General features: G+C 40.2%; 2 protein-coding genes across 5 annotated transcripts; both read left to right on the top strand.

Moving 5' to 3' along the window:
* Nucleotides 1-1,739: 1,739 nt before the first annotated feature.
* Nucleotides 1,740-4,500, top strand: eif4ebp2 (eukaryotic translation initiation factor 4E binding protein 2). Its single transcript, XM_076974424.1, has 3 exons — nt 1,740-2,020; nt 2,583-2,756; nt 2,917-4,500. The coding sequence occupies exons 1-3, from the start codon at nt 1,888-1,890 to the stop codon at nt 2,946-2,948; spliced, it is 339 nt and encodes a 112-aa protein (XP_076830539.1). The 5' UTR covers nt 1,740-1,887; the 3' UTR covers nt 2,949-4,500.
* A 1,951-nt stretch (nt 4,501-6,451) lies between these two features.
* pald1b (phosphatase domain containing paladin 1b) lies at nt 6,452-19,335 on the top strand. 4 transcript variants are annotated; one of them, XM_076974812.1, is made up of 21 exons: nt 6,452-6,701; nt 7,074-7,141; nt 8,629-8,829; nt 9,104-9,206; nt 9,621-9,800; nt 9,987-10,151; nt 10,321-10,481; nt 10,597-10,672; nt 12,347-12,498; nt 12,704-12,797; nt 12,962-13,066; nt 13,168-13,263; nt 13,450-13,584; nt 14,273-14,389; nt 14,475-14,654; nt 14,951-15,148; nt 15,264-15,404; nt 15,578-15,649; nt 16,796-16,936; nt 17,129-17,284; nt 19,051-19,335. In XM_076974812.1, the coding sequence occupies exons 3-21, from the start codon at nt 8,642-8,644 to the stop codon at nt 19,198-19,200; spliced, it is 2,610 nt and encodes an 869-aa protein (XP_076830927.1). In that variant the 5' UTR covers nt 6,452-6,701; nt 7,074-7,141; nt 8,629-8,641; the 3' UTR covers nt 19,201-19,335. The 4 variants fall into 4 exon arrangements, with proteins under 4 accessions (XP_076830927.1, XP_076830928.1, XP_076830926.1 ...); XM_076974813.1 differs by lacking the exon at nt 7,074-7,141; XM_076974811.1 differs by lacking the exons at nt 6,452-6,701; nt 7,074-7,141 and adding an exon at nt 7,161-8,261.
* The last annotated feature ends 830 nt before the right edge of the window (nt 19,336-20,165 follow it).

The raw sequence follows: 20,165 nt of genomic DNA, 5'->3' as shown, positions 1-20,165 counted from the left end.
CTTGGATTTGATGTCATACTGGTCTCCTTGTTTAAAACATTTACGCATTTATAGTAAGCATTGCCGTCTCCCCCTAGGGGAGGGTCTCTGGCAGAAAAGTGCAATGTACAATACCAATGTAGCTGTGTCTAAGTCTGAGTCACATACTAGACTCTTTTATCAGAGTATACACTCATTACTATGTTAAGTATGTGCGATTTAAGAGCATAATATGTGGATATGAGACACTTGAAGTGTCTAAGCTTTAAATCATGTATACCATACTGCAGCGTTTCCAGAATGACCGAATAATGTTACATTCACGTTACCAGACCCTTTTTGTTTTATTTACCGAGACACAGATCTGATTTTTTCAAGGAACTGGAAAAACATCTGATCTTTTCAAATCAGATTTGAGTCACTTTTGTATGTAGTCCTAAACTGGATATGTATCTAATTTGTGGCCATGTGACACACCTGCGAATTTTCACATGCGCTTAGTACTGTTGTCATCAGCAAGCGCAGCAATACAACAGTGGAGCAACAGCAGCGACAACAGTACCTGAGAAACCAGCAAAAACTTGCTTTCTGACTTCTCTGACCATGCACATCTGATGAACCTCACCATCCGCCACCCAAAATGTGATGCATAAATGAGCTACTAGCATAGTCCTCTCACAAATAACATTTTTGCTTGTGGTGACTTAGATGACTCATGCAAAAATTCACATTATAGACAGATACAATTGTGAACATGAACAATCAATAGAAGCAATTCCATACATTTTCACCATGCACATTACTCTGCACTTTATAGGCAATGTCATGTAAAATAGCTTAGACAAAGATCTAAAGCCACATAACTATATTTGTCACCCCACGTATTGTCTATTATCTCACATACAATGTCTATTCAGGGTTTGTGCTGCAATGGAGCGTAGTATTTATGATGAATGCATGATGTAACACCTGAACATGACAGTGCATATGTAAATATCTCTAGAAAATACACACATTAAAGTCATAAATTTATTTTTATCACAAAATTAAAACAATGTAAGAAGTAAGCACTGAAGTTGGAGGAGCAGAGCATGCAGTGTCAGAACCGGCTGGTGGATCTCCAACTGCAGGTGGGAGCAGCAGCCTCATCAACACCCTCATCAGCACCAACACCTCCATGGGCAATGGAAACTGCAGAGAGCACAGAGAGTAGCAGAGGTGGCTGTAAGGAGCACTGACGTAGCTGTTGTTGCCCCTAGTAACACTGGGGTGCCTTAAGTTGTGAGGAGGTTCACGACTCTCTGAGAAGTAATGTTTTTATGGCAACTGATTCCATTAACTCAATGGAATTGTTTTTTAATTAAATTTAATTTAATTTTAATTGTTTTATTTTATTAGTAAGGGACACCATGTAGAGCAATAAGGTTATTTTGTCATATTGGCTAAGTCTAATAAAGTCTAATTGGTAAGTCTCATAAATACATCTGTTAAAAGTGACTATGCAACCAGTCCTTCCATCCCCACCACCCAGGGTTCAAAATATGGTCACCCAATTTAAAACCTACTGGATATAATAGTGTAAAATAAAAATGAAACAACAGAAACCAATTAAGTTTAATATTTTTTTAAATGCACCCAAAAGTGAAAGTCTAATTAACGAAATAGGTCCGCTACTGAAATCATGACGGCACCTGACCACGTGCTCATGTTCTCCCGTGACCTCATATCCTCCGGCCCCGCTTTGCTTCCTGCCTGGCGGAGGGAGGGACGGTGCTGACGGCTGGGAGGACAAGTCGAACGACAAGAAAGCATCGGAAATCGACAGAAAGAGGGGAAACGGCCCGTGCTTCCACCTTCAATCGGGATCCAAATTTAGTTCGACGCTGCTCAGCGGCCGAATCTGATGCAATGTCGTCCAGTCGTCAGCATAGCGAGAGCAGGGCCATCCCGACCAGGACGGTGCTGATCAGCGACTCAACCCAGCTACCTCACGACTATTGCACCACTCCTGGAGGCACTTTATTTTCCACCACTCCGGGAGGTAATGCGTTTTTTTAAGGCGTTCTGTAGATATCTGACTAACGTCGACAACCAGAAACTTCGTTTCTTGCCTTCGCTCGACTCGATGCCGGAGCGGGGCCTACATTGCCCAGGAAGCCTTGCGTGTTCAAAACAAAAACAAGGGCTCGCGCCGCCTCTGCTGGCGCTGTTAATGACGCGACTGGCGCAGTGATTGAGAGGCACGACGGACTCAGTGTAACAAAGGAGAGAGGCTTTTATCTGGCTGTTTCACACTATCTCCAACGAGATTGTTTTTCAGTAGGCGACCTGTCGAGTATTGTATATATTTATATATATATATATATATATATATATGCATATGCATATGCATATGCGCATGCGTGTGTGTATACACACACACACACACACACACTAAACATGCCTAATATGGAACATATAAATAATATAATATTGTTTATAACTGCAAACTAAATTTTATCTGCTTGTCTGGTCTATCTCTTGATTTTTAAGGTTGTGTGCTGGCTAGTAGAACAACTGTGTTTTATTTATTTCTTTTCTTTCATTTATCATGTATGATGCAGGCACCCGGATCATTTATGACCGTAAATTCCTGTTAGACCGGCGTAATTCCCCTATTGCTCAGACTCCCCCAGCACACCTGCCAGTGATCCCTGGAGTGACCAGCCAAAACATTCTGAATGAGAACAAGAGGAATGAAGCAAATAACTTGAACCATGATGGCAAACCAGGACCAGGTTTGACTATTGCTCCCTTGAATAAATCTTTAATTGATTGTACTCCGTTGTGGGCCTTGTTGAAACATTCAGTTTTGGGCCTTGTTGAAAAATCAATTATTCTTACATCGACATGTAAGATTTAAGAATGTAACCCACACAGGTCTTTTATGTGTTGCAGGCGAGGATGCTCAATTTGAGATGGACATCTAAAGAGGAGGAACCAACATGATGAAAGAATAATAACCTGGCATCTATGTGCCAGTGGCTTGGCTTGTAGAAACCAATGTTGTGAGCCCTCTCCTTTAGCTCTCTCTAGCTGCTGGGTGCTAAGTAACCATGGGGATAGTTGACTCATGTTGGCCCGGTGGGTTGCTGGAGCCCTGAAAGTTAACAGATTGCGATCAGATTAGGTTTCAGGGCTACCAACAGGTATACTTGCATAAGCCAAACAGCAAGGGGGGAAAATCTTTTAAGTACCCTAAAAACAATAATTCACGTAAACGGTCATTTGAAATGTATTAATTATAATAATTAATAACTTTATCTGAGTTATGCTCAGATAAAGACCCAATGCTTATTTTGTAAAACCATAAACTAGTACTGCGTCTATCACCGGGATATGTACTTATCAGTACATACTTTGTTCTTTTACCTCATTGCTATGTTATCATTTTCAGTACAGGTAATTTTTTGTTCATATACCCTTCTCTTTAACTAGTGACAGCAAGCATAAAGTTCTACATTTTAATTCACAATGAAAAATTCCATTTCCATTCCAAGCCTTTATATTCAGGCTTCCATACAAGATTTATGTCTTTTTATTTTTATTAAAGTTAGATGTAGTAAAAAGAAAATTCATAAACCATGATCCTTAAATGATATTTTCAGTTATCCAGGATCCTACCAAATATTTGCCCACATTTTCTGGTCCTGTGTAAAAGTCCTAAATTGATCACTCAAAATGAATTCATCAGTATTTTATTTTTTGTCCCTTCCATGCAAATCATGTTCATAAGATAAAAAAATGATTGTTTTGGTTTACTAGACTGTCTTTAACTAGTGAGAATGTGTTAAAATCTTCGACATCCTTCTAGCAATATGGTTTGTCCCTACCTTTGAATTGTGAGTGAATCCTGATGATACTTGAAGCATCACCATCAGCTTTGTGGTCACTGAGTCTGAAAGACAGCAAATACTGCAGTGACACAAAATGAGTGTTTGGTCAAAGGTAATGACAACACGTAGAGCTTTGGACTGCGAGAAGGCTGTATAAAGACTCTCCAGTCCAAAGCTGGGCGCTAGATGCATTTGCATCACATACCTAACATATACATCACTTCTAGGTCTTTTTTAAAAAGTGAAATTACAGGGAAGTAGGTAACATTTAATGCCAGTTTTGACATCCGTCATGTTCAGAGTGCTTCAATATTTCCACTCCCTCATTGATTCAAAGGTAGAAAAGCACTGAATTGTTGTTCAGGTCATTTGCCCTGCTGTTATCCATGACAAACAACAATGCCATGGGGAAAGAATGGTGGTTGTAATCAGGGACAGTTTTGTGATGATGACCTCACCCCCCCCCCCCCCCCCCCCGCACAACCACCACAACAATTTACAGTCTTTAAAGCTTGAACATTTCCAGTGCTTCTCTATGCATGTTTTGAGCTTATAGAAAACTAATTCCAAGCTCACATGGCAGTGTTTAAAAAAAAAAAAAAAAAAAATCATATTTTTGTGAAATCTTTTTTGTTCCTTTCCTAAATGGAGGATTCAGATTCACAACCGAATGAAGGGATCGTCCTGATAAAGTGGCTTAGAAGAGAATACACTTCATTCTCTCTGCTTTACTTAACACCTTCTGTGCTTAAATCCTTTTGTCGTTTTTCGTAATGATCTTTAGTGCGAAGTCTCTTTACCCATGCCTTACTTTGCTAAGCTTAGCAGCTGTGACTTAAACCAATTCAATTCTAATTTTTTTTTTTTGTCCATTTTGATTTGACTAAGATCAAAACATTGTTTTATCAGAATACATTTATATTTTTGGAACCATGTTAGTTACAGGTGTGGGCTTGCAACAGTCTGCTGTGTTTAATGTGATCAGTGATTTGATCAACATTAAAGTAACTGATTCGATTTGATAGCTCACTGCTTAAATTTGTTAAATCGTAATTATTCAGGTTTTCCAAGTGTTTTCCTTTTTTGCTATAAATGCATTTGAATCAAAATTTCATCTGGTTTAAAAGTAAATTGGCATTCATAACGAAGAAATGTACATCAAAGCAAAGTGAAGGTCTTTGCTCACTTTTCTGCTGTAGACTATCGCAAATCCCTCCACCCCTTAAACTCAATTGTCATATATATTATTGACTAATGACTGTCATAACAATTAGACATGACACAAATCAGAGACAGTTATACCTGAGTGGGGGCCTTTCAGAATTGAAGTTGTATTGCATTATAAAAGTTTGTGTTTGAGACCCAGTTGAATTGACTTTAATTTAAAATAAATGCCAATGCCAGAGGACACAATTACAGCAAGATCAATAAAAGGTCCTTAATAATACCTGACAGTAATATGTTTTTCTTTTGGTCTGTGTATATCTCAAGTTCTGAAGGAATAATTAAGGTTTAATTATCTAATATAACCACTAGGTGGGGCAAAACACAAAAACACAGTAATCTATTTTGAGAAAGCACTGTACTGTATTTCTTGAAACTACATTTCTGCAGCCATTATCACACTTGAATGAATGGCTCTGCTCCATGTTTTATGGGAAACAGTATGTATATATTCAGAGCCTTAATTCTAGGATGTTTTCTGGCTTTCCAGGTAGAGATCATTAGTATTGATGAAACTACAGTATATGAAAGACTCTCAAGGAGTGCTTGGTTGCTTAGAAACCCATGGCAACACACTGTCCACAGTAGACCAGCAGGCAGTTGGAGCCGAGGGTGTTCTTTATCAAGGCCGTGAAAGGCAACGCCTCTTAAAAACACTTTATTTACTTGAGACAAAAACCTCAGAAAGCCTCAGCCAAAACGCTCTGAACTGGCAGTAAAACTAAGACTTTTGACCCTGAATGGTACAATAGTAATTTTGCACTCACAATTTTGCACTCAGAACTCAACTTAGTGCTCATTTTGCACAGCAATTCATTGTTTAGCTCATCACTATATTATATAATAGTTCATCGCTATTTCACTTTAGAATATTGCTGAAATTCAAGCATTTTACAGTTATTTAGTTCAGGATTGTCACATTGTACAGTTCTGTGTCACCTTATTCCTTCGTCATTCTTTATATTCTAAACGAACGTTGAGAAATGTCATATTATCAGTGATCTGATTCTGTGAGTAACTCTCACGTGGTCAATCCACGATCCTGCTTCATCTCACTGATCCATGTCCATCAGTCAACAGCTGCAGTGCACTTCCCTGCAGCTCTGTGTGCTGGTTTATGACCAACTTAGTCATTACAGAGGACTGACAGTCTATTTTCAGCAGTAGAGGAGCCTATTAATGCAAGGTTTTTGTTGACTGCTTTCCTTTCACTAAATCCTCTCCTATGTTCCCGCATTAAAGTGTGTTTCTTGGTAGGCACTGTAGGTTGCCAGGAGATGGAGCCTCTTGATTGGTCAGAGCTTAAGTCTAGAGTCCACCCCCACATCCTCTTCTCATATCAGCACTCGCTTGGGGTTGAAGAGGAAGCTAAACAAAGTGCCAGCCCACTCCCCCTTCTCCGGGTCTGGAAGCCTTCTTTGGCCACACTACTGAAGGATGTTGGGACGAGTCCACAAAGTCTGCTCAGTAGCACCTGACTCCATGACCAACCACTTAGAATATATACACTTATAATGAGAAGCCATTTCTGAGAGGAGTCACAATGCAAGACGCATTAAGTTGTATCCTTCCTGCTCATCCATAGGTGAGCTTTGAAGATCTCACAGGCATATAAGTGACAAGGTAAGGGATCTGATGTAATATTTACCTTCCTTTGCACATGAACTCGTAGATTACTCAAAATATTGTCAGTAGGAATGCAATTGACTTAGGAATTATGGCCTGTTGTTTAGCATTTGGCAATGTAACAGCAGTTTGCTAAAAATGATTTTTAGTGCTTCGTATCACACCCCAACGTGGAAGTTGTACACTCTCTGTAACAACAGCACTAAGCCTTATCATATGTGTAGAGAAATTTGCTTACATGCAAATATGGTTGTGGTTTGTAATGTAGGGCCTTGCTAGTTCCTGTGCTGGGCTGTGAGAAGACAAATGATATTATTTCATAACTTGAAATATAAACAACAGAGATTATATTTGTGTTTGTGCACACAGATGCCTATGTTTGCCACTGTGAGGATTGTGGATGTTTAAGAACACGTTTGTACAGTGCATGCTGACAGGTAACATACTTTGGCCCTAGTGTCCTTACCTATAATGGTTTCCCTGGTGAATAGATATTTAATAATATGCATCTTGTAGGCTAACAGGTTTCTTGCTTTCTAGAATATAAAAAAATTATCTTTTATTATAGCGATGAAATGGAAAAAGCAGGCTGTTTGATTGGTCTTCAGTGAACACCAGGACATGATGATTATCAAATTCTTAACGTACTTGTCTGAATAAGGATATGTCAATCAACAGTACCCACCCCCTGCAGTTCTTTGGTGCTCACATCCTTCCTCCTGTCTGCATAGATCACACAAATGCATCCTGGGGCTTTTCCCAGCCATATTTAGAGATTTTCTTCTTTGCTTTTTTTCACTGCACTGTGACACAAATGGAATTTAAATCAAGCCCCTTAAAAAAGGCAGCAACTCTCATGATGCCAAGGACATTGGCTGCAAATCTTGAATAGACCATCAGCTATTCAAATATACAAAACAAGCATAAAGACATGACTAGTATATGCTTATTTTTCCATATATATTCAATAGCCATATAAAACATATGTGGGGGAAAGGCAGTCAATCAGCTCTGTCTGTCAAATTTCAGATGATCTAAAAAGATGTTATTTAAACTGTTGTGCTAGACTGTAAATTATGTATCTTAGGCCACACTTCTGAAGGATGTTGGTGAAAAAAAACTTAATGAGTTTTTGATTGTGCTTTCTCCATCTGCTTTTGTTGGTGCTTAGTAATGTCCCAGTGCTGGTGAGTGAGTTTGTGTTCTGGGTCCATGAGGGGGGGGGGGGGGGTGTCCTGTGAATGTCTGGATCCACCCACCCAGCCGTCTGGTTGCCAGATGTGCGTTATTTCTCCTTTGCTTCTTCGGAGCCACTACTTAAACTCTGCTACTGTGAGAAAAGAAACCGTCTGAGCACCAGCCGTCTGAGGAGTGGCACAAGTGCGGTCGACTTTTATCTTTGCTTTTCAGAAAATACAGCCTGCCATGTTCAGAAGCTCCTGTTGAGAACTCTGTTCTGACTGGATCAAATCGCAATCTTCGTATAACTCTGAAGATGTCTGAAGTTAGGAAGCACAGAGCAAAGGATATGAGCACACGTAGCACATCTGTCGAACCGTGAGATGTTTCTTTTAGAATCAAACTGTATCCAGGATGGCATGCCAAAACTGTTGACTTTTCATACATATGTTCTTTAGTGTCTTGATTGTAAATGTGGGGGATGTGGGCTCTCTGAAGCATCTGCTGACTTTTCTTGAAAGGTTTTCAGTTTGTTGCTGTGATTTGATATAAACTTTTACTGCACTGCAGTCATGCTTGCGTTGTTGCTTAAAAAATAAAAGCCCTTTATTCCTGCCTTCACAAGTGTCAACAGCTCAAAGTCACATGGAATCACCTTTACAAAAATGCCTAATGCGGCTCAGGAATGCATGTGTAGGTTAACGTTTTCCCAGCAAACGTCTCTCAGTGTGTGGTCTCATTGCAGGTCTGTGTGGAATATGGGCACCACGGCCAGTGCGGGGTCCCAGCCAGCACTGGTTACACCTACGCACCAACTTGGTCACCAAGGTAACAGCGTGGCCGAAGACAGGAACTCGGTGAGCAGCGACCCCCTGCATGTGGTGGCCGTCCGCAACAACAAGGCCAAGTCCATCATCACAAACAAGGTGGCGCCCGTGCTCATCACGTAAGCACTGACCTCTGAACTGCTGTCTTGATGCCTTAAATGTCTGCTGATTCTTCTGTTTCCTTTACGCCGCTCGACACATAATCCACTTGCATTTTTTACATTAGGTCTCTTTTAATAAGATTAACTGTTTATTGAGTTCAAATTCAGGTTCATTCAAACTGCCTTGAAACTAACCAAACACAGTCCCAGTCTAATGCATGTAACAGACCATAGAAGCTGTCTGCAGTGCTGAAATCTCAGAGCAGACACTGAATGGCTTTTTCTTGTGCAGTTACAACTGCAGAGAGGAGTTTCAAATTCATGACAGTGTTCTATCAGCCAACTGGACAGTTGGAAGCATTTCTGATTCAATGCCCGAGCATTACCTAGTGCTGGTAAGCATGTCTTTAGAAAACTATTTTACCATGTTAGAAATACATTTTTGATTGAAGACTGATGATTACTTAGATTATTATTTCATATCAACATGAGTGTGTATACAGAAACTATGGAAGAACAAACATATTACTAGCTGCAAGAATGGAATTCATTACATTTGATCAATATAACTCATAAATGGAGACTTTTCATTTGTCTAAGTTACGTGCATAAACCCACAACAAGAAGACACTTATCAAAGATTAAAAGATTGATGTATCCTTTCTGTATTCCAACATTTCTGTATTCACTTTTGTTCAAGATACTGTAGTGTTTTCAGTCAAACCATGATATCAAATATCATATCAAATATCAAATATCATAAAGCTGATATGTCAGCTTTACAATTATTCTATGCTTTTCTTACACAGGGGGAGTTTTTTATGGTTCAGGATGTGAACTGTAAAGCAGATGTTTTAAATACTACAGGAAGCTATGGAGCCCCTAACTTCCGGAAGGCTAAAGGAAACCAGCCTCTTTTTGGAATGGGACAGCCTAGCCTAAATGGTTTCAAACAGGTCCTACAGAAGCTGGAGAAGGAGTCTTATGAGGTCAGTAATCCTTGGCCAAGATGTAAAGTCTTCTGTTCCTTTTGTGGTCAGGACAAATTTATCACCCACATTTCCGTCATAATGCTTATACAAAGCTGGGCTCAACAGAACCAACACTAGTGTGTAATAACCTCAGTAGCATTGGTGAGATTTTATTCACCTTAAAGGAGCATCATATTTGTGCAGGAGGTGATCTTCTTCTGTGTACGAGAAGAACCGGTTGTCTTCCTCCATATGGATAAGGACTTTATTCCATACACTCCAAGGAGGAAGGAGAACCTCCATGAGAACCTACACCACCTAAAAAAAAGGCTTAGAGCAGAGCAACTAGAGCTCTCAATCAGGAAAGAGGCAAGTCAAAGAATGACCTGCATGATGTGAATTTTCCTCCTATACTGAACCCCACTGACATACTGAGTTCAGGGCATCTCTTTCTTACAGAGCTCATGCACAGTATTCACATTTATAATTTAAACATTTATAATTCATTTTTAAATGCAATGTCCTTTCTTTCCTACAGTTGTGTGACTTTGCTAAACTCAGTGACAACGTCTTCACTGTTTATAATGACATCGAGAACTTTAAAGATCAGCCACAATGTGTAAGGATTGTATCTGAGGAGGACATTTATGTTACTGAAGAGGTCTACAAGAGACCACTCTTTAGTTTGCCTTCATACAGGTAATTTTTGCCTTTTCATTAATAGTAATATTCCCAGCAAGTTCTGAAGATCAAAAATTTGTTCAATATTAATTACAGCTTTTGTTAATTATACGAACATGGTTTTTTCGTAAAGATATTACAGACTCCCACTACCAATGGAGGGGGCACCAATGGAGAAGGACTTTGATGCCTTTGTAAATATACTCAGGGTAAGATCTTCATATCAATAATGCCATAGTATGAGTGAAAGAGAAAATGTATTAGTACATGTATTATGTCTGAACTGATGTCCTAATTAAGATTGAAACCAACAGTAGAGGTTCTAGACCGCTGGGGACCAGCGGGTACAGCAGGTCTGTGGAGGGGTCAGTTATTTTACTTACCTTATAGAGCTGGCATTTAAGAAGTAAAAATAAACATTCAATATTAACCAACATTTTATACAGTTTTCTGATTATCACCCTTCATTGCTTTTACTTTTGTGTTATTTGCTTTACAGTATTGTCAACTATCATTTATAATAATAATTTATCAATATTATTATTCTTACAAATAATAATCTTCTTGCTTGTTTCTGCTGCTCATAAATTGTGAATCCCCTCCTTGTAAGAGAGCCTGCCACCTTTTTACAATTGTGGAGTCTAGCTGCTGAGACTGTTTGGGAGAATACTGATGTGTCTGCATGCACAGCAGTACACAGAGTCTGAATGTTTTTGAATATTCAAGCCAAAGGTGGATATTGTACCAGTTCAACAAACCTGAATTATCTGGCTCTAACTGACTTTCTGCATGAAAGTGCAGAACTCCCCGAACTGCCACTGCAACAGTGCTGTTATTATAAAGACATTGCACTGGCAAAACCCCAGCAAATCTTATAATAGAACAGTGAAAATATGGCTTATTAGTAGCAGAGGTGTCAATTCCATGTTCAGAAAGTAAAAGTTCTCATCAGGATTTTGCTCAGGCTTCCTGGATTGTGTTGATTCCACTAATTTTACCTGGATTGCACTAATTAGAAAATCTAGCAAGCTTGAGCAAAATCCTGGTGAGGACTTTTACTTTCTGAACCTGGAATTGACACCTCTGATTAGTAGGCAGTTAACAGCTGTGCTATTGTCATTTTTCAGCAACAACATATTTTCATCTTTATAGCATTTTCCTTAAAGGTGCCTAAAGTTGCTTGACTTGTAAATTTGACTAACCTCAGTGCTATGAAAAGGTACCATAACATGTTTGATTTAGCATGATTGACAGATTTAAATTGTTTAAATGAAGTTGCCCATTAGGAAACACAAATGAATCCTCAAACTGAACCCCTGAAGTATATATATTAGGAGTGTGTCAACTCTCATAGGTCTGACATTCTTTTATTTTTTATTGAGCTAATTATTCATTTCAGCCTTTTCCACATTTGCCTAAATGTTTGTCAGCTAATTTAATAAACACTTTCAGTCTTTGGCATCCATGTCCATGTTATTTTCATTTCAAAACATTAACTTAAAACTACTTGAAGAATGGTAGACTAATGTTCCCAAGAGCTCCATTTGCTAAGTTTGGCAGAACTGAAGCATTAAAAGAAAAGTGAGCAATATTCTATTCTATTCTATTCTATTCTATTCTATTCTATTCTATTCTATTCTATTCTTCTATGCAGTCTGAATGGGAAGACTCCTGTCCAGAAGTGTTCCTGGCTCATTTTACATTGACTTGGATTAATATACTGTGTTCATTTGTTCATTCACAAAATAAGCCATCATTCACTTTTAATTGTGGGTAGCCTTCTAGTCTGCACATGTGCTATTTATTGGTAGTAATAAACTGCACTCTTTGTGAATGCTACTCATAAAAATATAGAACTTACAATATGCCTCTGTGTTCTGCAGGAAAGCCCTAGTCTGTCGGTGCTGCGAGAAGGCTCCAGGCGTCTACCTGCACTAATCTTCTGCTGCCAGATTGGGGTGGGACGAACCAATCTGGGCCTTATTCTGGGTGCATTAGTCTTACAACACCTGCAGGGGGCGACATTTATTTCTAGGTGATGATTTGTGTTGTAATATGCACAATATTAAACTGCAGAATACTGCAGAAGACAGAATAATTTGCCTGTCTGCACGTAGCTTATGATGTTTTATATGATGGTCATATTTGATTTCACATAAAACATCAGTCACTGAAAAAATGAATAGAATAAAATAAAGTAAAATAATAAAATAATTCATAAAATATTGTTCCTTTCTCAGGGAAGAGGACGTGCAGGTGAAGCACCAGCCTGAGTTTCAAGTAATTCAGGTTCTGATCAGTCGACTTCCTAAAGGTCAACAAATACTCAATGAGGTTAGACAGGTCTAGTGATTTTTTAAAATAAAAAAATTAGATCCAGCAACCACTTAATGACACACCTGTTCTTTTTTGTTTTTGGTCTATGTGCAGCAGTATTAAAATCATACTACATACTGTGTAATCATATTGACTTAAACAAGCTGTTTTTTTCACCACAGGTTGATGGAGCTATTGACATGTGTTCAGAAATGCACAACATCAAGGATGCAATGTATGAAAATAAATGTAAATTGGAAGGTATTGGTGAGGATTATCAGATACAAGTGAGTTAAACTTCTGTTATTATTAGAATAGTTTTTAAAATGTTAGCAACCTTTATGAAATGGAGGTTAAAGACATGTTTCTGATCATTTCTTTCTCATAGGGAAGCAACACAAAGAGTTATTTCCTCCAACGAACCCTGCTGAGTCTTGAGCGTTATTTCTACTTGATAGTGTTCAATGCTTACCTGCATGATCAGGTACTGTCATGTTTGTCAATTGTATGGGATGTTTGCACAATTTCTTTCTCTATTCCTCTCTGCTTTTCCTGACGAATGTTCCCCTGTTCATATACTCCTCATTGTCTCCCACACCCTCTTGACACGATCTGGTTCCTTCATTCAGTCATTTACTTGTTCATATGGACTCTCTGTCTGTCTGTCTAGTATCCTCAGATGTTTGCCCAGAGCTTCACTCAGTGGCTGTACACTAACGCCTGGATCTACAGGATTCTGGGCTGTATGGACAACTCTGAGCTCTCCGCTCCGGCCAATCTCATCTCTGATGGAACCAGGATACTCGTGAGGCCCAAAGCTGTGGCTTATTTCAACTTCCCATTCATTTAACTTGAAATTATTTATTAGAAACACTAAGGGGTACATCTAGAGAGTGCAGCCCATCTGTTTCCATGCAGAGATGATTTTAGTCATCCTCCAACACTTCATCTGGGTCAGTGTCTGGCCACAGGACACTTCTGGATAGATATTTTGGCTGGGTGGAAGATTACTCTTAATCCAGCAGTGCCACTGACACATAAAAACTTCAACAACACTGCTGTGCCTGACATACTCGATGCAGCACCCGCTACTGTGTCAGGGTCACTGCTGTGCTGAGAATGGTCTGACACCGAAATAGCATATGGTCAGAGGTCTTCCTGTGGTCAGCAACTGACTGGCGTTGAATGTGGGCTTGCTGACAAGTGGGCAGGACAAATCAGTGAATCTGTAAATAGCCTCTGTAAGATAGGTGTACCTAACAAATCAAGCAGGGAAGCTTTTTTTCTGATAAAGACACTGGAGAGCATTCAGTGAACTAAGATTGAGCTTCTCCCTGGCATGATCAGTCCTGTTCCAGACGCAATGTTAGAAATGAGCTTCTCCTGTTTTTGTGACCAGGCCAATACACAGCACAGGGAACAGAAAACAGAAATGCACCGTGCTTACATGTTCCAGCATCACTGCATTAGACAGCTGTTGTTGTGTTGGATAGGTGGCCAGTGGATTTTTGGCACAAGATATGCTTGGTACAGCCAAGGAAATGAGAGTGGCCAACTTCAGGCGGGTTCTGAAGATGCCTGTGTATGGCATGGCCCAGCCCAGCTCTGAGGTACAGTATGTTTTATGTCACTGCTAGGCAGTTTCGATGCAAAATAAGGAGCAGGGAGTTAACAGTATGCCGATTCTCGTCCTAGGCAGTGTCCACGGTGCTGTCGTACCTTACGGATGATAAACGGAAGTATTCCAGCATGCTGTGGGTGAATCTACAGGAGGAAGTGCTTGTGGAAGGGAACGGGCAAGTGTTCTGTCCTCGAGAGCCAACCTGCCTGGAGCAGCCAATCCCAGTGTGTGTTCAGAACCTCAATCAACTTGAGGTATTTCATATTTAATATTTCCTTCTACCTCATAATCAACATCACCTCTTCAATACCGCTGGTGTCAGGGTCCAAACACTAAAGCCGTCCCAAGAGATGCAAGCGTTGGAATTCATGAACACAAAAGAAGACAACATATGACGCAGTATGAGCAGCTGTTTTAAACAGCTAAGACAATGCAAAAAATAAATACAACATCTCCAAGAGCTGAACCTGTCACATGTACCCTCTCACTAACTCTTATCATCAATACCAAAATTCACTTGGCTCAGCAGAACTAATAACCGTTCCTCCAGGCGCTTGAGTCGGCAATGAAGGAAGACATTCTGAAGAGTGAGAAGTGGCTCGAGGTTATTGTGGAACAGGAGAAGCAGATGAGAATGCTGAAAAGCTGCCGTACTATCAGTGAGCTCTTTGCCCAGCAAAAGATCCTCTATGCAGGTGTTACTTACCAGCGCATCCCTGTCTCCGACTGCCGTGCTCCCAGCGAAGAGGTAGGTCAACGCAGGTCAACGCAAGTCAACGCAGGTCAACGTACCACATTTCCGTGTAGTCCGGAGTGTCTGGGAAATCACATAACCAGTGTTCACTCTCACTGCTGCCCTGTAGGTCTTTGACCAGCTGTTGGAGGCTATGAAGAACAGGCTGGCTGAAGACCCTGGATCTGTTTTCATCTTCAACTGCAGTGACGGGAAAGACCGGACTACCTCTGCCATGGTGATCGCCACACTTACTCTGTGGCACTTCAACGTAGGTCACTCTCAATTTCTTACAGAAGATTTCACCGACACATAACCGCACATAGTGGATGATCATTTTCAATAGTGAGCAAGTTACAAATTATTAAAATATACCATGAGGCTAGAATGGAAGCCCAAGTCATGTTTTATAAGCCTTAATGATTTAACATCGATTTCCTACAGGGCTTCCCTGAATGTGGAGATGAAGAAATTGTGAGCATCCCAGATGCAAAATATACCAAGGGTGAATTTGAGGTATATATATATATATATATAGCCTATATGTATATATATTGAATGAATGAATGAATGTTCGATTTTTATAGTGCCTTTTAGAATACCCAAGGCACTTTACAATTTTAACACCGGTACAAGTCACAGACAACCAATCACACACACACACCGGCGAGAAGCGGCAGCCAATTGCGCACAGCGTACTCTCTACTGGGATCCACAGCCCCCTGGGGGACTGAATGGGGTGCAGGAAGGGGAGAGAGGACAGACCCTAGTGGCAGAGCACCATCCACCACTGGGAACACAAGCACACACACACACTCAGACACTACTTTTTATTGAACAGAGAGACACAGACACACACTCAGGGAGAATTTGTCAGGGACTGCCAATTTACCTAACCTCCATGTTTTTGGACTGTGGGAGGAATATAAAATATATATAAAAATATATAAATAAATATACTAAAATATATTATTTTGGTGTAAAAAATCTGAAAGATGTTCCTACATGCCTGTCATCACATGTACATGTGCTTCACTGGTGGAGCATTTGGAGTATTTATAAGATAATGTTTTTTATATAGTGCTTTTGTAATATTTTAATAACATCTTTTCTGAAATTGTTCCAGGGATTATTAGAATAGTGCTTCTACAGTGTAATTGACCTACTTACAGTTAGTTAAATTCTTAACTAAACTGCTATCTGCATAATGGCCCTCTGGATTCATGTTGGTGTAGTTAATGTAGTGTAGTCATGTTGACATAGTTATGTTGGTGTAGTTAGGTTAGTGTAGTCATGTTGGCGTAGTTATATTGGTGTAGTTAGGTTAGTGTAGTCATGTTGGCGTAGTTATGATGGTGTAGTCATGTTGGCGTAGTTATATTGGTGTAGTTAGGGTTAGTGTAATCATGTTGGCATAGTTAGGTTAGTGTAGTTATGTTGGTGTAGTTAGGTTAGTGTAGTCATGTTGGTGTAGTCATGTTTGTGTAATCATGCTGGCGTAGTTACGTTGGTGTAGTTAGGTTAGTGTAGTCATGTTGGCGTAGTTACATTGGTGTAGTTAGGTTAGTGTAGTCATGTTGGCGTAGTTATGTTGGTGTAGTTAGGTGTTTTTGTCACAGCTGCTTGTGTTTGAAGGTTTGTTGTGTTTTTCTTTGTGTTCAGGTAGTGATGCAGGTTGTCAGACTGCTACCTGACGGTCTCCGTGTGAAGAGACAGGTGGACATGGCCCTAGACATCGTTAGTGAGACAATGACCCCAATGCATCACCACCTGCGGGAGATCATTGTGTGCTCGTATAAACAGGTTGGTTTTGTGTGTGTTTTCAGTTGCGTCTTTGCCCCTTAAACTTACTCTCATTTAGCACAGTTACAGGACAATATAGGCGATTGTCCATTGACTCATGACATTTCCATGTCCATCCGTCTGTCCATCTATATCTAAGTCAGTCTTGGTATGTGTATCTCAAAATGACGTTTTTTTTTTATGATTTCTCAGATCAAAACAGCAAAATGCGAGGACGAGGCGGGGCAATTGCGTTTGAGGAGCCTGTGGTACCTGGAGCGCTACATTTACTTCATCCTGTTCAACAGCTACCTCCACCTGGAGAAGAAAGACTCCTGGAGACGACCCTTCAGCCTCTGGATGCGTCAGGTGGGATCAGGTGCAATGATCAATGTAGGATAAAAACAGAGCTGATATATCCATGCTGTGCTAGCAGTTCTGTAGTCGTTCTGCATATCAACAATTTGCTTTCAAGATTAAATTTCAGATGTTAATCACCACATTTAACTGGTTTGCAATTCACTCACACACTCATGTTTAGCAAGCCCCATGTCGGACTGTCTAAACCTGGGGACAGTAAGGAGAACTGTGTCAAAGGATCTTAATGTGTAGATGGAGTAAATCTGCAGTATATGAAGGCACAAGGCCATGAAGTGCGTTCAATGTCAATAATAGTATTTTGTATTGGATTTGTTTAACTATGGGTAACCAGTATATCTGCTGAAGGAGTGGGTTGGGAGTGAAATGATTTCAAGATTTTTTCAGCTACAGGGTTTCAAGATTCCAGCTACAGTATTTTTGTATATGCTGGAAGGTCAGTAAGATTTCGATGGTAAGCCTAAAAGAAGTGAATTACAGTCTAACCTAGAGGTACTAGCCGAGGATCTCAGCATCTTTACGAGGCTGCACCCAGCACAGGCAGATGATGTTACAGAGATGGACATATACAGACTGTCCGCATCATTTACAGTTCGAACAGCAGACAGGGATGAAAAGGAATACAGACGCAATGTACCGTGGTGGAGGGACTAAGAGGAGTGTCACAGACAACAGGAGGGTCACAGACAACAGGAGGGTCACAGACAACAGGAGTGTCACAGACAACAGGAGTGTCACAGACAACCAGTCTGTCACAGACAACAGGAGTGTCACAGACAACAGGAGTGTCACAGACAACCAGTCTGTCACAGACAACAGGAGTGTCACAGACAACCAGTCTGTCACAGACAACAGGAGTGTCACAGACAACAGGAGTGTCACAGACAACCAGTCTGTCACAGACAACAGGAGTGTCACAGACAACAGGAGTGTCACAGACAAACCAGTCACAGACAAACCAGTCTGTCACAGACAACAGGAGTATCACAGACAACAGGAGTGTCACAGACAACAGGAGTGTCACAGACAACCAGTCTGTCACAGACAACAGGAGTGTCACAGACAACAGGAGTGTCACAGACAAACCAGTCTGTCACAGACAACAGGAGTATCACAGACAACCTATTATGAGACATTCTGTCTTGGAGCTCAGAGGAAGAAGTGGAAATGCATCTGGTGGATTAATATTCATAGAAATTTGAATGTTGTCAGCATAAGATTGAAATTCAAATTATGATGACAAATGTTGTCACTAAGAGGCGGGGTGTAAATGATAAAAAAGCAAGGTGCCAAGAATCCTTGGGGAATACCCTGATTAACAAGAGCAGACTGTCAGACTGATGCTTCTCTATACCAACAAACGGACGTCTTTCAGCTGCAGAGCAGCACGTCACATTAAAACCAAAATGTTTTTTTTCTTCTTGAAGAAATGTTGCTGGTTGAGGATGACATGGTCCAAAAAAACAAGTGAAGGGGAAATTTAAAATGTGTTTCTTGTTCCATTTTCCTGGAGGCTCTGGTAGTTCAGAGGTCATAAAAAACAGATTGGTGTGAGCATGTGTGGTGTGTAATACATGCCAAAGTCTTTGGCCTGAACATTGGAAGCAAGTCTTTATTTTCTCTCTCTCTGCGTAGCACAGACTCTTAAGAGTAGTTTTGCATCATCCTACATAATTAAACCTTGAAGAGGGGTATTGTTTATGAAGGGTAATCTGAAACGGCATGATAAGTCTTTTTGCTTTTGCTTGTTTGGGTAGGTGGCAGCCAAAGCTGGCGTCTACACCATCCTCAACCAGCTGGGCTTTGCAGAGTTTGAAGATCCCGACGTCTCTCCATTGGCTAGTCTGCGTTGCCGCTGGCAACAGCATAGCACCCATTCACTGCCTATCCGTGGAGAGTTTATCTAATGGAATGCTAGCTTTTGCCAGATAATTTGCATTCAGCTGACTGACTCTTCAGGACCCATTTTTAAAAATTATTCACAATTCTGATGTTTTCCCCTGAAGATTTGTAGCTGAATTAAACCTTTAAAATCCTTTGAATTCAGTTTTGGTGTCAAGTGTCTTTTCAAATTGTATTAGTTTTTTGTATTTGTGATTTTACGCTGGTCGCTGGGAGTTTGCATCCCAGTGTGGTTCCAACATACCTAATATTCAGATGCTAATTAAAGCCTTAATTAACTGATCTTAGATTAGAATTGGAAGTGAACTCTGCAGGGGGGGAGAATTATATGACCTGAGCTGGTCACCTTTTTATTAACACTGCACAAGCTAAAGGCATTATTCAGCGCTCTATCTAAAGGCACTATTGAGTGCTCTATCTAAAGGAACCATTCAGCATTCTATCTAAAGGGACTATTCAGCGCTCTATCTAAAGGAATCATTGAGCGTTCTATCTAAGGACACTATCCAGCGCTCTATCTAAAGACACTATCCAGGGCTCTATCTAAAGACACTATCCAGCGCTCTATCTAAAGACACTATCCAGCGCTCTATCTAAAGACACTATCCAGCGCTCTATCTAAGGACACTATCCAGCGCTCTATCTAAAGACACTATCCAGCGCTCTATCTAAAGGAACCATTCAGCACTCTATCTAAAGGCACTATCCAGCGCTCTATCTAAAGGAATCATTCAGTGCTCCATCTAAAGGCACTATTCAGCGCTCTATCTAAAGGCCCTATTCAGCGCTCTATCTAAAGACATTATCCAGCGCTCTCTCCAAAGGCATTATCCAGCGCTCTATTTAAAGGCACTATCCAGCGCTCTTGTCTAAACCTTTTCCTAATTTAATTAAGTCACATCTGTCTAGACAAATAGAAAATTACATTACTGTAGCTTACAATATAGTTGACTTCTGTCTGATTTATAGA

The sequence above is a fragment of the Brachyhypopomus gauderio genome, chromosome 15 (assembly GCF_052324685.1).
Source record: "Brachyhypopomus gauderio isolate BG-103 chromosome 15, BGAUD_0.2, whole genome shotgun sequence".
In the NCBI taxonomy this organism is placed as follows: Eukaryota; Metazoa; Chordata; class Actinopteri; order Gymnotiformes; family Hypopomidae; genus Brachyhypopomus; species Brachyhypopomus gauderio.
The sequence above is the reverse complement of the archived record's forward strand: the minus strand, read 5'-3'. Positions and strand labels throughout refer to the sequence as shown.

Excerpts from the sequence above, each read along its gene's own strand:
- eif4ebp2 (XM_076974424.1), top strand. The coding sequence starts at position 1,888 with ATGTCGTCCAGTCGTCAGCATAGCGAGAGCAGGGCCATCCCGACCAGG. Across the intron at positions 2,021-2,582 it reads ATTTTCCACCACTCCGGGAG|GCACCCGGATCATTTATGAC; the intron begins GTAATGCGTTTT and ends TGTATGATGCAG. Across the intron at positions 2,757-2,916 it reads TGATGGCAAACCAGGACCAG|GCGAGGATGCTCAATTTGAG; the intron begins GTTTGACTATTG and ends TATGTGTTGCAG.
- pald1b (XM_076974810.1), top strand. The coding sequence starts at position 8,549 with ATGCCTAATGCGGCTCAGGAATGCATGTGTAGGTTAACGTTTTCCCAG. Across the intron at positions 13,067-13,167 it reads GTGAGGATTATCAGATACAA|GGAAGCAACACAAAGAGTTA; the intron begins GTGAGTTAAACT and ends TCTTTCTCATAG. Across the intron at positions 15,650-16,795 it reads ATACCAAGGGTGAATTTGAG|GTAGTGATGCAGGTTGTCAG; the intron begins GTATATATATAT and ends CTTTGTGTTCAG.